The 16566-nt window shown below is 41.6% G+C and overlaps 1 protein-coding gene across 1 annotated transcript; it reads right to left on the bottom strand.

The window, feature by feature from the left end:
* Window positions 1–25: 25 nt before the first annotated feature.
* slc26a5 (solute carrier family 26 member 5) lies at window positions 26–11655 on the bottom strand. The gene is made up of 18 exons (XM_011619846.2): window positions 11219–11655; window positions 10413–10635; window positions 9627–9766; window positions 9317–9427; window positions 5339–5520; window positions 4994–5158; window positions 4657–4892; window positions 4435–4582; window positions 3462–3575; window positions 3306–3383; window positions 2678–2773; window positions 2457–2563; window positions 2264–2330; window positions 2095–2187; window positions 1555–1638; window positions 1296–1484; window positions 1164–1218; window positions 26–697 (listed from the first exon to the last, which is right to left on the bottom strand). Exons 2-18 carry the CDS (start codon window positions 10550–10552, stop codon window positions 552–554), a joined length of 2151 nt encoding a protein of 716 aa, XP_011618148.1. The 5' UTR covers window positions 10553–10635; window positions 11219–11655; the 3' UTR covers window positions 26–551.
* Window positions 11656–16566: the final 4911 nt, after the last annotated feature.

Here is a 16566-nt window from a genome sequence, read left to right as displayed (position 1 = left end):
AATGCCTTAAAGAGTAATTCCATTATTTCTACTCAACTGTTAAATTGATAGATTATTTTGTATTAGTTACATTTTTTTCATACAAATATTGGAACATTCACAGTGGAAACTGATCTTTTCTGATAAACGGGATGTTGAGTTCAGCTCTGCTGTTTCTTAGCCAGACACAGTGTAAACACATCCAATGTATTATAGGGGTAATATTAACAATGACAAGGTGTACAGTACTAAATTGGTATTCAGACAGCAACATGAACACCGTAAAGCTAACAGTTAAGTTACAGCTGATCCGTTACAAACAAACATACAGGAGACTTTGTTCAAAATGATTGACGAACAAAATACCTATGTTGAAAGAGATCACAGGAGATTCAGTACATCTTCAACATAGAACTATGAAATCTCTTGGCAGGGAGAACTTACATAACAGCTTTTACAATCAGCTGTGCAGAAATTCACAGTGGTGAGGACGCCTGTTGGAAAATCCTGAGAATCTGACCGGATAAAAGCTTCCAAACTAGCTTGTATCTGCCTGTGCACCGACGCAAAGGTCAGACGCTGGATTCAACGGTTTGAGTTGCTTCCCAGTAAGAGTTCTGACATCTCAGCACTGCGTCATTAATGGTTGGGAACACCGTCTGCTCCGTCACCAGCCCGGTGAAGAACTCTAAGGCATCGAGTTGAGACAGTAGGATTCCTAAAAGGCAGAAGGACACATCCAACACAACAGAAGTTAGTTCATAGTTCACTGCTTTGAATTTATTGTGAGCCATTCTTGACCTGTACATGTACATATTTAGCAAATCAAAGTGAAACAAGCCCTTTCATTGATTCATTTGTTGCTAGCATACACATTCTATGGGCACTAATAAAAATACAATAAATGTCCCACTTCTGTTTTTATTAGACTGATTTGACAGGGATGCAATCGTCTGGCGCACTAGATGACCTCATTACAATTTTGGCCTTTCAAATTTACTAAAAAAAACCTTGAACAATGACAAGTTATTTATTGATTACTACAATAACCAATTCAGTTGAAGAGGTACCTTAAAAATGGGGAAAAAACAATCATCCAGGCCAGTAAGTGTAGGCTAGTAAAGCTAGGATAAGCTTCGTATTTTTTCCACAGCAGGAATATTTGGAAGAAAAACTTTACTTACTGCTGCAGCCAGCTATGACCACATTTATGTCAACACCTGCATATTCCTTGATGACCTGCGGAGAAAGTGAGCGAGTGACCAAATTCCTGAACATCAACGATCACAAATGCATTCCTGAGTGTGCGGCTGAACCTGTTTGATGGCTTTAGCTCCCACAGAGTCAATGAAGCAAACCAGCGTCCAGTCCAGAATGATAGAGTGGACGGGCCCAAAGCCCTCCCCTGAGTCTGACGCAAGTGCATCCTCAACCTGGCTGTTCCCATTCTCCTCCAATATGTGGTTAGGTGACAGAGTATTGGATGTCTCACTTTGCTCTGTTAACTGGCCAAAAAGTATAGCACAATCTCATCTGCATATCTGGAGCATCGACAAAGTCTATGTATGCCTTTACCTGGGCACGCCTTTTCAGCGATGGGGTGCTGTGTTTTTTCAAGGTTTTTCTCTTGGCCTGTAACAGTTCAGGGTTTACACCCGTCTGGAAACACATGAGGCAGCAGTAATGTCACTTAAACCTGTTCGTATCCTTTTTAGCATCTCTGTTATAGTAAACCTGTGACATTTATTTCTACTGATATTTAAAGACAGTGGATCCTTCAACAATTACACAGCATTAGTCATCTAACACAAACCACATGTTCCTGTCTGGATACTGATCCGATGGCTTAACTATCATAAGACTATCCCGTGTCTGGTGATTGGATTATAAAGTAAGTTTGACGACTCGGAAGCTCCAACCCTCACAAGCCCCATCAAAGACAGGAGCTCCGGGACCATACATGACATTCAGATTTTTTAATTTTATTGATTTCCCAAATTAGTTCAAATCTTAGCAGCCCCAGATTGTGATAGTTCTGGTTTGTTTGGTAACATTGATCTTTACTGCTGTGACTAATGAACTCTTGGTAAGCAGAGACACAAGGGGTGGAATTACCTTCTCTTTCAGAGTAGTAACATAAAGGTCGCTGTTAGCGAAGTAGATTGGTGAGCTGAAGTGGAAAATCTTGATCCCCTCATATTCGACAGCCTGGCAGCAAAATCAACAGGCGGAACTTTAGACCGATTCAGCGTGACTCTCACAGGTTGTGGTCAGACAAGCTCACCTCTTCATATTCGACATCAAAGTGCAAACCAGTGCCAGGAATGTGTCCCAGAATGGCAGATTCAGGGCTGGAAAACAAAAATAAACTTCTTACCGTATATTCATGTTTATGATGAGCACCACCACTACATTTTATTTCCTTTAGGAAGGGGGGGGGGTGGTAACTGATAACACACCTTTTATCTCAATAGTACCTTTGTGTTCTGTAGATGACTGTCATTAAGGCGAATGTGATGGCTACCAGAAGACCATAATCCAGCCCCAATAACACCGATGCTACAAAGGCTACTAGCCAGATGGCCTGAGGGAGTAAAACAGGAAGTAGATCTGTAAAAATCCTTATTAACAGATGTAGTTGCTAAGGAGTTTTTGCTGATTAACAGATGCGGTCATAAACAGACGGACGCAGACCAACCAGTTCGATTTTGCTGATCCTCCACAGAACAGAAATGTCTTTGAACTGTTTGAACATTCCCACAAGGTTCACGATGATGATGGCTGCCAATGCAGTCTGTGGCCAAAAAAAACCAAAGAAGCGTTTTAGAAAAGCAGCTTGTTTCCCCCATAGTGGGACTTCCACTTAGAACTACTGCTCCAAACTAGTAGATCATCTTCACTGAGTTGGTTTGCCACAGTATTCTGCTCGTCTTCTATTTGAAGTGAAAGGATCGCTCACGGAGGCAGCAGATTATAGACTATATTTCCGATCAGAATCAAGTCACATGGAGCGAGATCTGAGTTGTCTTCCTTTAATGGAGGTTGTTCAACTTAAAAACAAGCAGCTCATTTGCCCACATAGAGTGAATTACATCCACAGTATTGTGCGTGCGTGTATGGTGGCATAACACAGTAAGCTGAAAGCCTCTTGGCCTCGATCATCACCTACGATCTTCGGAAGATCAAAATTCCTCCTGGAATCAAGAGAATCATCATGGGATCTTTCTTGGCCCGTTATTAATATTTCATGAATATGTCATTACAATCCATTCATGACTTTGAGTTACGACACTGAGCTTCCGAATTGCATCATCGGCACTACCTACCTGAGGCAGTGGCTGGAAGACAAAGCCAATGGCCACTATGACCAGAAGCACCACGATAGATGACAGCAGTCCGGCAATCTGAAAGATGAACATAGCAACAACTCTGTCTCGCTTTCGTAAAGAGAGTCAGGTGGATGCGCTGATCTTGCTTGGTACCTGTGTTTTGCCACCAGTGCTCTCCTGCACCAGGCTCCTCGACATTGAACAAGTGATGGCAAAGGTTTGGAAGAAAGAACTGATGAAGTTACAGAGACCAAGAGCAATCAGTTCCTGGAATAAAAACATGCCGCTTAGTGGTACAGCAGTTGCATTAGATCCAGGTTTGATGCCCAACATATCATTCCATAACATTCAGGATAGAACAAGAAAGGTTAATATAGAGAGATTATGATATCATGACCCCCCCCCATATCCATCTACAGGTATCACTGACTTCATAGCTGTACGCTGACCTGCTGACCTCTGACCCCGTTGACCCACTCAATGCTTACACTGACATCTTGTAATGTATTTGCATGATTTATGCTGATTCTCTCCTCTACCTAGAGACAATTTTGATTGTAACAGATGCTATATAAATAAAGAACAAAGATCATGTCAAAACTGAAACCAAAATATTGGCAGCTTTATTCTTGAAAGCCTCATTAATGCAACTTTTCTTTCTGTTCTGTTATTCCATAATGTTCAGAAGCAGCAGCCTGACACTTGTTCGCCACAGTAATGAAAAATAAACGACGTTTTCACTTTCTGGGCATTTATTTATGCATGTTCTACTCAACCTAGAAAATGCCAAGGTGGAAGCGGGATATCGGGGAAATATTCTCTTGCACCAACATTCCCACCAAGACCACAGTGGCTAGCATAATTCTAAAATGGAGCGCATTTTGGGACAACCAGAGTCATGACTTGAACCCAGACGGCTCTATAAAAGTGCCGAGAGACCATTTTGATTGTAACAGAAGCTGTATAAATTAAGATTGGATTTTTATCTGATATAGAAAAGATGTAAATGTACCCATATCTACTCCAAATGTTACAATGTTTTGCTTTCACCGATAATGTTTAATGTTTCAAAGGTGAAATGTCTCACTTGCTGCCCTCTATCATCATCACACACACTCTCGCTGACCTGGTTGCCGTCCACACTGTAGCCATGCTTCAAGGCGAAGATCTTGGAAAGAGAGATGCCCATTGAGAATCCCACAATCGCTACAGCAAAGGAGTCTGCGAGCAAATGTGGCATCAGAGAGAACTCTGGGATTGTGGGAGGGAGAAGCCTAACAACACATGAGAAACGAATGAAGAAAAAGAATAAGGGGAAGAAAAAAGTGGAACTTTGGTAGCAGCCTACCCAGTTGGAATATTCCCGATTACATCCACATTATAGTCGCTCGATAATGACAGACCGTAGGAGATTCCAGTCGACACAATGACGATGACCATTTCTCCAGGAATGGGTATGGGCAGTTTCTTTTTGAAGCGTTCATTGAGGTCTTTGATCACATACAGGACGATGAGACACACAAGACCCAAGATGACAGTGGCCACATTGGTGCTAGTGATGTCACCGACCACTGCCGTGAAGCTCTGGGACGATTCAGGACAGTGTTGCATTTTATCATACGGTTATTCATCTAAAAAGTAGACAAGATCCGAGAAGGATAGGAAGGTTTCTGCTTTGAACTCACGTAAATAGCAGACAAGGGTCCACTGAAGCGTCGCGTTCTCACCCCCAGCAGGTATTTTAACTGGGAGACACAAACGTGAATGGAGGCTGCCGTGGTGAAGCCCCGGATCAAGGGCTCTGTAAGATAAATAGCCACAAAGCCGAACCTAAGAAGGCCAAAGGCCAACTGTTACAGAAGAAAACAGAAAGAGGAGAGTTTTGTTTTGAGAACATCAGTTGGAGCGTGGCTGCGGCAACCGTTCACCACACGTCCACCGGATAAATGTTAATTTGGTGGTTTGAGAAGGAACGTGAGGCAGCATCAACAGTTTTCCATGCTGGATGGGTGGAACATTCTGAGACCGACCTGAATTAGTCCCACCAGGGTTGTGAGCACGACGGCCACCTGTACCCGTCTGGTATCCCGTGCTGTTTTGTCCAGGATTAAAGAAGAGTTGGTACCATTGGCATCCAGGATATAAAACATTGAATCAGGGGCCTCCCTCATTGCAACACCACCAATCATCAGACTTATCACTGCAAAGGTACCTGCAAACACACAAACACAGTTCTTACATCTTATCAAAGCTAAATTATTGTAAGAAACGCCTATCTCAGGCTTAGCTGCCTGTGGGATTTACAGTGAGTCCTGTGTATTTTATATGATTCTCTTGTAATGTATGTATCTAGAGCCGTCTACACAGCCCTCAGCCGGATCAATCCACGCAAGGCTGCTGGTCCTGATGGCATCCCTGGACGTGTGCTCAGGGCATGCGCAGAACAGCTCGCCGGGATTTTTACGGACATCTTCAATCTGTCCCTCGCCCACGCAGTGGTCCCGTCTTGCTTCAAGGCCACAACTATCGTCCCAGTTCCGAAGCATTCCAGACCAACCTGCCTCAATGACTACCGCCCGGTAGCACTCACCCCCATCATCATGAAGTGCTTCGAGCGACTGGTCCTGGCTCACCTGAAGGACTGCCTCCCAACCACACTCGATCCACACCAGTTTGCCTACCGCAGCAACAGGAGCATAGATGATGCAGTCTCCATAGCACTGCACTCTGTGCTCACACACCTGGACAACACGAACACCTATGCACGATTGCTGTTTGCTGACTTCAGCTCAGCTTTCAACACCGTCGTCCCCTCCAAGCTGATCACCAAACTTGGAGACCTGGGCATCAACCCCTCCCTCTGCAACTGGACTCTGGACTTCCCGACCGACAGACCACAGCGTGTTAGGTCAGGTCACAGCTGCTCCACCACCATCACACTCAGCACCGGTGTGCCACAAGGCTGTGTGCTGAGCCCGTTCCTCTACTCTCTATTCACCCACGACTGCAGACCTGTACATGGATCCAACTCCATCATCAAGTTTGCAGACGACACAACGGTGATCGGTCTCATCAGCAACAACGACGAGACAGCCTACAGAGAGGAGGTAGAGCGCCTGACCACATGGTGCGCTAACAATAACTTGGTCCTCAACACCAGCAAGACCAAGGAGCTCATCGTGGACTTCAGGAAAGCAAGAGGAGGCACACAGGACCCCATCCACATCAACGGGATGGCCGTCGAGCGTGTCTCCAGCTTCAAGTTCCTGGGGACCCACATCTCAGAGGACCTGTCCTGGACCACAAACACCTCCAGCATCATCAAGAAGGCTCACCAGCGCCTCTTCTTCCTGAGGACACTGAGGAAGAACCAGCTATCCTCGGCTGTCCTGGTGAACTTCTATCGCTGTGCGATAGAAAGCATCCTGACCAACTGCGTGTCAGTCTGGTATGGAAGCTGCACTATCGCTGAGCACAAGGCCTTGCAGAGGGTGGTGAAAACTGCCCAACGCATCACAAGGACTACACTCCCTGCCATCGGAGATGTCCAGAGGAAGCGCTGCCTGCATCGAGCACGCAGCATACTCAAGGACTCCTCCCACCCCGCCCACAGACTATTTTCCCTCCTGCCCTCCGGGAGGCGCTACAGAACCCTCAGGACTCGGACCAGTAGACTGAGGAACAGCTTCTTCCCCAGAGCGGTGTCCCTGTTGAACTCCTGCTGACCCTTACACACTCCACACCTCACTACACTACAGCAGTCTACACAACAACTCACTAGCTTAGTAACCAATGTAGCTACTGCTACTAAACCTGTCCTGCGCACTCATGCACTTTATCATCTGTATCTGTATACACGTAATTTATAATTTGCACATCTCCTCTATCTTATGTAAATAGCTAAATAGCTCCTGCACTTATAGTCCTAGGCATTTAATGTAAACACCATCTGTAAAATATGTTTATAGCACAACCCGGTAAACAATTGTAAAATAACCGCCATACTGTATTTATTAAGTTATTATCCTCACTTGCTGCTTCTTTTGCACTTCTGGTTAGATGCTAAACTGCATTTTGTTGCTCTGTACCTGTACATGTGCAATAACAATAAAGTTGAATCTAATCTAATCTAATCTAAACTGTGCTTGAGCTGTAACCGAGCCTTTCCCTTGCCATTTGACTATTTATAGAAGGCATGTTTGAAGCAGACACACAGCGATTCACCTTCATGTTAGAGATAGACTTATCCACAGGAGTGTTTTACTTGTTTCTGTTATATTATGTTTCAGTTTTGCTTCTAATTGGAATTGAAATAAGTGTCATTTTTTTTACACTTATTTCACAAGTCACCAGGACCATTTGTCATGTGGCCTAAAAGGATAATGGGGGGGGTTCACAGATCTATTCCTGGTGCAGATTTTGGAAAGCAGCATGCTCTCTGGAAAAAGAAAAAAGAAAAAAAAAACAGTGGACATTGTCTCTCTCTGAGCAAAGTCGAGTCTTGTTTCGGGGCAAATGCTATTCATATTTGCGTTAGTCAATGCACACTCGCCTCTCTATCACTGAAATCAACTAGCGACAGGAAAAACTGGCTTTTCAGCCACCAATTTACCATCCAGAACATGCAGTCAAGTACTGTCTGTTTCCAACTGGTGGCTTCTTTGCTAACCTGTTATGGTCATCCTACTATCCCATTACAGTAAATACCATTTCATGTTAGTTTATTGGGATCTGGTTACACACTTGTCATTTAGACACTCTTTTCCTTTTGTCAGACACCATAATGTGAGAATTATGGACTGATTTTACTGCAGCGTGAACGTGAACAAAGCTCAATCAGCCAGTTACTCTAATGTCCTCACAAGCTGCTAAAGTTTAAGCCATCTCCAGGTGAAACCTTTGGCAGATGCAGTGATGCCTGCAGCTTTTTACTCATGGCAAATCAGCTCTTTGCTTAATGCAGATAGTCTTTTTGCTACACAAAACATTGTGTGTACCCTCATCTTTAGTTTGGTAGAATGACAACTTTAAAACACAAGTTCCTGTAAATAGTATAAGTATCCTATTTTCTAGAGAATTTAAAATCTGAAAATTGAACACAGGTTTTTAGAGCTTAAAGTTTTTAATGCCAGTTAACCCATAATTATTGAGTTTAGCTATATTTTAGCCATTTAATGTAATATATGGTAAAGGAGTCAAGTAGTTAGTGTGTTCTTTATACAGTACCACCTATACTTGTTGAATACAGCCTCCAAATCACACATTTTGCAAGTTCCTGATTTTTTTTTTTCTTTTACCACAGTACACATCAACTTCCTGGAAATTTACAACGGTGGCATCCAAAATTCCACAGTGGGCCTCGGAATGAAATGGTTTCCAGTATACATTACATGTAGGGAATCACATATAATGACATTTCTTTGGAGATGAAAGTATGATGAGATAGATAGATAGATAGATAGATAGATAGATAGATAGATAGATAGATAGATAGATAGATAGATAGATAGATAGATAGATAGATAGATAGATATAAAACATGTTCATTATGTTTGTTAGTTTTATTTACTAATAATATTCTTATTTTAAAATACATATTTTTTACTATCACCATTACCATACATCTTATTTTATAGTCAACTTTCAAGTATCTCAAGGTCACCTTACAAGGTTCTGTTACCTTTGGAGGCTCGATTCATTTTGAGTGCCTAATCAGTTATTGAAAACTGTAGACTAAATGCAGGCCAAGAGAAGAAAGAGAAATTTGGGATGTTCCCCTATTTCAATTCAATTACAAAAGAGTAAAACATCAAAAAGGTCAGGAGTTAAATGAATTTGTTGAGTTGTCACGTCAACATGAGGTCAGAAAAGGCTGATCTGCTTATTAGACACTGTACATTCTGCAGCCAAGCAGAATTCTTTTATAATTATGAGATCCTGTTTTTTATTAGTTCTATTCAGGGGGTTAGGATGTGATTAAAAGTAATGTTTTAAACTCAGTTTCTTACCAATGGATATGTGTCTGGATGTACCAAAGAACATGTAGAGCATTACTGGGTAGAATGAGGAATACAGACCATAAACAGGAGGCACAGCAGCTAGCATTGCATAGGCGAGACCTACAGAGAAAAAGACCAAGGGAGAGGTAAATAAACTGTTTCTGTGTCGTAATCTCAAGAGCCTCTGAGATATCCAAACAGACCCAGTGTGAAGCTGGTTAAGTAAAGCAGCAGTTTTATTGAGCCCAGCTGGCGGGGCTGGGACCAGTCATTAAAAGCAACATTTTCCCACTACGATCAGTGTTTGTAGAACACTCACCTTGTGGGAGCTGCACAACTCCTGTGCTCAGACCAGAGACCACATCAGAAAACAAATACTGTTTGACTGGGTAGGATGGCAGCCATTTCAGAATGGGCAGGAAGTTCAGAACTGTTGCTTTAGCCTTCTCTGAAGAGCACCTATGCAAGGAACAAAGGGTTTATAAAAACAGATATTAGGGTTAAACACTACAGATTCTATGTGCATCATCAATTGTTTATTTGTATCTGTGTCTAAAATAACCTGAATTTACTTTTAAGGGCAGTTAAGGGATTCAATTAATTACAAGAATAAATTCAAAAATCCACCCTAGAGCCAATCTAAAGAATGTTTTTCAGAATATTGTGTTAAGTTGTCTTTATTTATGCTCCCTAATCACTTGTATAGCCAAAACACTGACATCTTTATGGATAAACATTGGGGGAAAATACACTTCTTTCAGCAATTTCCTTGGGAAAATGGAAAATCTGACTCGAGTCTGACAGAAGGAATTATAATAAGTTAAAGCATAACCGATTACGCAACATTCAGGCTTTTTTTTACATGCTCAAATCTGTAATATATTTTATCGTGAGGCACTCTGGGTGAAGAGTGCCAGTTCAAATCAAAAACCTGTACAATAAACGTTCCACACTGAAAATTAGGGCACAACTTCCATTACTAAATATTTAAGGGCGACTGAATTCGAACAATGAGAACAACTGATTCAAACCAAATTGTTGGGGGCCATTCATTTAAGTTATTCCGTGTCACAGTAACCAGAGAACAAGGACAATTCAAACTTACTGGAAATGTTTAAGAAGCCTCTTCCAGAGTGTGGTGGACTTGAGTCTGTGGTGCAATAGCTGCGACCGGAGGAAAGCTTCATCATAAACCGGCCGCTCAATCCTGTACATCAACTGAGATTCTGAATCCTCTTCTTCCATAGCAGGAACCGGAGTGCCAACTTGTTTTTTTTGAAGAATAAAATTTTCTTCTATGTCATTTCTCTGATGGATTCAAATGCAATCTAAATAAGGAAACAGCAGAAAACAAATGTCTTAAAATGTTGGTTTCTGTGCGCAATTTAATTGTGTATAATTTACTTTTATGATTAATATTCTAGGTAGGTATCAGAGATACATGTCATTTGTTACGTTCTAATTTATGTACATAACTATATGTCATATAGATGTTCTGACGATTCGGATTAGATCATCAAGACACTTTTAGAGAAAGATGTGAATTGCTAACAAGAAAGAACCTCAAAAACTTTGAGGTTGATACTGGTAAAAATACAAGGTTACGCACTATAGAGGTAGAGGTTGCTTTATGATCAAAGCCCACTGGCATTGATCATAAAGTAATACATGTAAGTCGATGTGCAGTTTACGTTGCATATAGATGGTCGTAATGGATAATACCTTTGATTAGAGTTTATTGCTATTAAAGTCAGTGTGCATCAAAACTGATGTACTGTTACTAATGTAATGTAAATGACATTATTGGTACGAGTTTGAATGTGATGAACTACCCACAGTGAAAAGGGAGGCTTCTTTTATAGCTCCCAGAATTACTGCTCACACTAACTGTTTTAAAGGTAGATCTTTTACCTCGGTGCAATCGCAGCTCCGTTCTTAAGATGATGCCGGCTTAATTTCCAAAGACGACATTCAGAGTCGCCCCAACAGGACAGATAGCAACTAATGTTAATGACAGCGCAGAGATCGCATGGCGACAGGATTCTTAAGTAAAATTCTTACGCATGCGCTCTCTGTGTTTCGTTGCGCGAACACACGCGCGCACACGCGCGCGCTCACACACGTATATTTATATATTTATCATAATTCTATTTCAATAAAAAATTAAACATGCAGTTTAGCGTGTTTTTTAAATGAAGAATAAAAATAAATAGTAGCAAGAGAACTTTAGAACGCACTCATATCACTTAAGTAATCCATAAGGTTTCGGAACGGTTATTTATACTAAAGAAAATAGTTTTTTGGGTTTTAATAAAACGTCGAAGTGAGCGTTTTGTGCTACTCGAGCATCACCGGTAGATAGATAAAGAAAACGGAAATGTCGCACTATGACGCAATGAGGTCGCGGGACTCCGTGGTGGTTTCCGGGATTAAGTTCCCCATCCGTACCAAGTTTGAAAATGATAGTGTAAAGCTAAACCCTTTTCTTGCATCTTATCAAATTTTAGGATAACCTAAGTTGTTGCCCAATACAGCAATGCCGAGATCTCAAAGTGGGATTTTGTACGTACCGCTCCGCCAGCGGCACATATTGTTACGTGCCACTATTTTAGTGTCATTACACGTGTCATCCCTCTTTAATTTAGTGGCACGTGCCTGTCTGTGCCTCAAACGCCTGTTTTTTTGTTTTTACTTTGAGGATATTTTGATGTCATTTAATGAACAATTTGGACTTTCTAATGTGGACAGTTTCTTTTTTTCTTTTTTGGTATGCTTCGTTTGTTCTAGTGGTACATGCCATGTATTGATCTCTAGTGCACCGTACCGATCTTACAAATTTCGAAACGCCATTCTTTCATTCACTACTTTTATCGTCTTGGCTGGGGCAAAGCACTTAAAAGCTGCCAAATACTGCCCCCTTCTGGAAGAAGAGGTATCCGCATTTAATAACAATAGCTTGCAATACAACATAATACAATGTTAATGGGTCAGACAGCGGTACGACGAGAGGGTAGCAATATTTATTGTGCATTATTGTCCACATTATAAAGTCCAAAATGTTCTTGAAATAACAAACCATCCCCAAAGTTGATTAAATATCTAGAGGCATGTGATATACAGACAGGTAGGTGCTGCTAAAATGCTGCTAAGATTGTCACTTTGAGACACGGTCTCACGCCCACATCCCACTATGGAATGTCGGCGTCTCTCGCCTAATACATTCAAGGTGTAATAATAGAAAATGCAATCAGTCATCACAATGACTGATTGCATCACAATGACATGGTTCCAACACCATCATCAAGTTTGCAGATGACACCACGGTGATTGGCCTCATCAAGGATAAGGATGAGTCAGCTTACAGGGAGGAGGTGGACCGCTTAGCTACGTGGTGCCACAACAACAACCTGCTGCTCAACACCAATAAAACCAAAGAACTCGTCCTGGACTTCAGGAGGAAGACGGACATCCACCCATCCACATCAACAGAGCAGCGGTGGAGCGTGTGTCCAGCTTCAAATTCCTGGGGATCCACCTCTCACAGGACCTCACCTGGACGACTAACTGCTCCAGTTTGGTGAAGAAGGCTCACCAGCGTCTCTTCTTCCTGAGGACTCTGAAGAAACACCACCTCTCTTCAGACATCCTGGTGAACTTCTATCGCTGCACCATCGAGAGCATCCTTACCAGCTGTATTATGGTCTAGTATGGGAACTGCTCTCCCTCAGACCGGAAGGCATTGCAGAAGGTGGTGAAGACCGCCCAGCGAATAGCTGGAGCTTCTCTTCCTGCCATTGAGGACATATACAGGAGGCGCTGTCACAGGAGGGCCAAGAAGGTCACTAAAGACTCCTGTCACCCAGCGCATGGACTGTTTACCCTCATGCCCTCTGGGGGGCGCTACAGGAGCCTCTGGACAAAACCCACCAGGTTCAGAAACAGCTTCTTCCCCACTGCTGAACTCTGACCCCTCTCACTTTACCTCCCTTCAGGCACAATAACCCCGTCTGGACTGACTGATTGTACATTCACTCTATTTGCACTGATTACATCTGTTACAATAATTGCACTATTTACATCTGTTATTTGCACTATTTACATCTGTTATTTGCACTACCCACTTCCGGTTACTTGCACTGCTTTCCATACTGTGCACATTCTTACCATATTTTATCATTATTGTATAGGTAAAACATTGACCCTGTAGGAAATTCAGCACCATACAGCCTGTATATATTTTTTTTCTTGGTTGCAATGACTTTATATACCCTTTACATATCTGTGAACTCTGTAAATACAAACATATAGATTGATATCATAAACATATTCATTGTGTGTATATATTGTATATACCCGTCACAGTTTTATTCGCTACTTAAGCACTTCTGGTTAGATGCTAACTGCATTTCGTTGCCTTGTACTTGTGACATGTGTAATGACAATAAAGTTGAATCTAATCTACTCTAATCTAATCTAACAATGCTTGAGTGATAGTGAATTATTTTATATTGTCAGTGTTCTGGGATGAACATGCACATACATGATATCTACAACATAACAAAACATGGAAGGTATTCTAGTTGTAGGGGAAGGTGCCAGAACACCTCCAGAGCATTGCCCAGGTACCCTTGAGCAAGGTACCGATCTCACAAATGTTCATAGAGGGCCTTGCGATGAACTGGCGAATCATCCAGGGGTGGACCCTGCGTTCGGCCACTGTGTAACCTCCCCGTGCCCCGGAAAGGGATGAAGCGGTTAAGAAGACGGGACGGGACCACATAACTTTGGACTAAAATAAAAAAGTATTGGGGGGAAATCCATGTTCTGCTGCAGACCACATTCTGCATTTAACCCTGCTTTTACGCTCTGTTTCCTTTAGAACAGGGGTGTCAAACTCATTTTAGCTCAAGGGCCACATAGAGCAACATGAAAATTCTGCGGACAGAGAACACACAATGTCTCAGTGATTCACAGAACCAAAACAGTATCCCAAACCACAGAACTATATCAGGGTGACATTTCTCAGGCGGAAATGTAGATAAAAATGATAAAACTCTGTTGCCCAAAAAACTGCAAGAACCACAGTCACAAATCAAGAATAGGCTAAATATACAAATAAAATAAATTAAAAACAATAGCACATCAACATATAAACAAAAAGCTGTAGTCTGACCTCAGTGTATCCAAAATAGTGCAAGCATAACATCACTATGAATCATAAATCATTTCAATTTATTTGAAAGTTCTGATGTCCATGCTTTCATCAATTGCAACTGAAAAAGCAAGAAAAGCCTTGACTTTGTTTTTTAACTGGCTGTCCAAATCCACTGAAAGATCAGAAATCCTGTCTGCGATGGTGTTTCTTGTCAGGCTGATATTTGCAAAAGCCTGTCGCTTTTCAGGGCACACGATCTCCGCTGCCGTCACCATGCATGTTTTTATTAATTCGCCCTCACTAAATGGTTTTGAAGCCACCACGATTTCTTTAGCAATGAGATAACTAGCTTTGACCACTGATGTCTCGGCTGTGAGTAAAAACGGACTGGTGTTTCTTCAGACTAGACAACAGTTCATCCACCTTCTCTTTTCTCCACTGTCCTTGAAAGTTATCATATTTGAAAACTCACATAGTGGCGACGAAGGTTATATTCTTTTAGCACTGCAACGTGTGAACACAACAAACATACTGCTTTCCCATTCACTTCCGTGAAAAAATAGGAGGATGACCATCTTTCTTGAAATACTCTGCACTCGGTGTCTATTTTTCTCTTTTTTGACAGCGACATTTTGGGGCAGTGAGGGTGAAAAGCATAAAATGCTAAAAGTAGAAACCGTAATAAATCGCGCGGGCAAAACACACAAGAGCTCATCTGATTGGCTCTTGTTTGACCTACTTGCTCTGCCCCGGTAAAAACAGGTTGCTTGCTTAACATAATTGCTATTGCACTATCCAATGGATGCATTTAGAACAGCAGTTGATTAAAAAATGTAAATTCATCTTTATACTTTACATAATCCTCTCTCGGGCCGGATTAAACCCTGTTGCGGGCCTGATCCGGCCCGCGGGCCGTACGTTTGACATCTCTGCTTTGGAGGGTCACAAGAATCAAGTAACAGGCAACTGTATGTTTAAACACGACATAAAAACAAGTACAAAATCAACACATACATACATACATACATACATACATACATACATACATACATACATACATACAAATGTAATGTTAGCCCTGTATTTTGAGTCTGTAAGTATGACCAATTATGTAAACTTTAATACCAGGTGTAAAAAAAGAAGAAAAGAACCTTTAAGTCAAGAGGTTAGAGGTTAGTTTGTAGGGTGGACTGCAGGTTAATTGAGATCTGAAGACTCCTGCCCCTTCTGTTTATTATTATCAGAAATATTTCCGTCACTATTATCAATGGCAACCACAAAAACAGCAGCAAAAGTGATCATGATAATAATTACAGCAATGTGTTATCACCAGTTTACAGTTTTACAGTTATCTCAGATGCATGTCTAATTTGTGTGTTCATGCTTTCATGCTTTGTGTGGGCTTTTTATTTTTTTTAATTTTACATATTTTTAAGCCCAATGACAACTTGCTGCAAGTTCACTACTGGTGATAAAACAGTATAGCATTGTGCTCTCTTTAATACGTCTTCCAAATATTGTTCCAGCACCAGCGTTGCATGGTTGGGAACATTTTCCACTTCTTATTGTGCTTTGATTTATTTGTTTTTCTATTGGTCTTTGCATTGTAGTCATCGCTAAGTAATAGAACAGATAAGGTCAAACGGGCTGCCAGAAATAACAATCAAGTACATTGAATTCATCTTCTAGAAGAAAACATACATCCTCTTTACCCAGAAAGGCGTTCATGTGATGTGTTATGTGAGAATAATCATTCTATTGTTATCGTTTAAATGCATTTGTATGTTTAGCACCTAAGTAGATGAAGAAGAAACAGATTGTTTTTCACTTCTCTTGATTTAGTACACTTGGGAGGAGGTGAAATTCCACATGGATAACGAGCTGATGTGAATAAAGGAAGGAGGTTTGCAGAGGAGCAGCAGAGCGACGGAGGGTGTTCTAGAGTGAACTGTTGCTCGCTCTCCCTCGCAAGGCTAACTGTGTCTGTGTCTTTTGTTGACTCTGTTTCAACTTTAACAGTTACCATCATGAACATTAAAAGGCCCTGCCTAAACACTAACTCATGTCTGAATGTTTTACTGTCTCACGCTGTAGTGGCAATCAG

The sequence above is a fragment of the Takifugu rubripes genome, chromosome 18 (assembly GCF_901000725.2).
Source record: "Takifugu rubripes chromosome 18, fTakRub1.2, whole genome shotgun sequence".
Lineage (NCBI taxonomy): Eukaryota > Metazoa > Chordata > Actinopteri > Tetraodontiformes > Tetraodontidae > Takifugu > Takifugu rubripes.
This window is presented reverse-complemented; position numbering and strand designations above follow the sequence as displayed.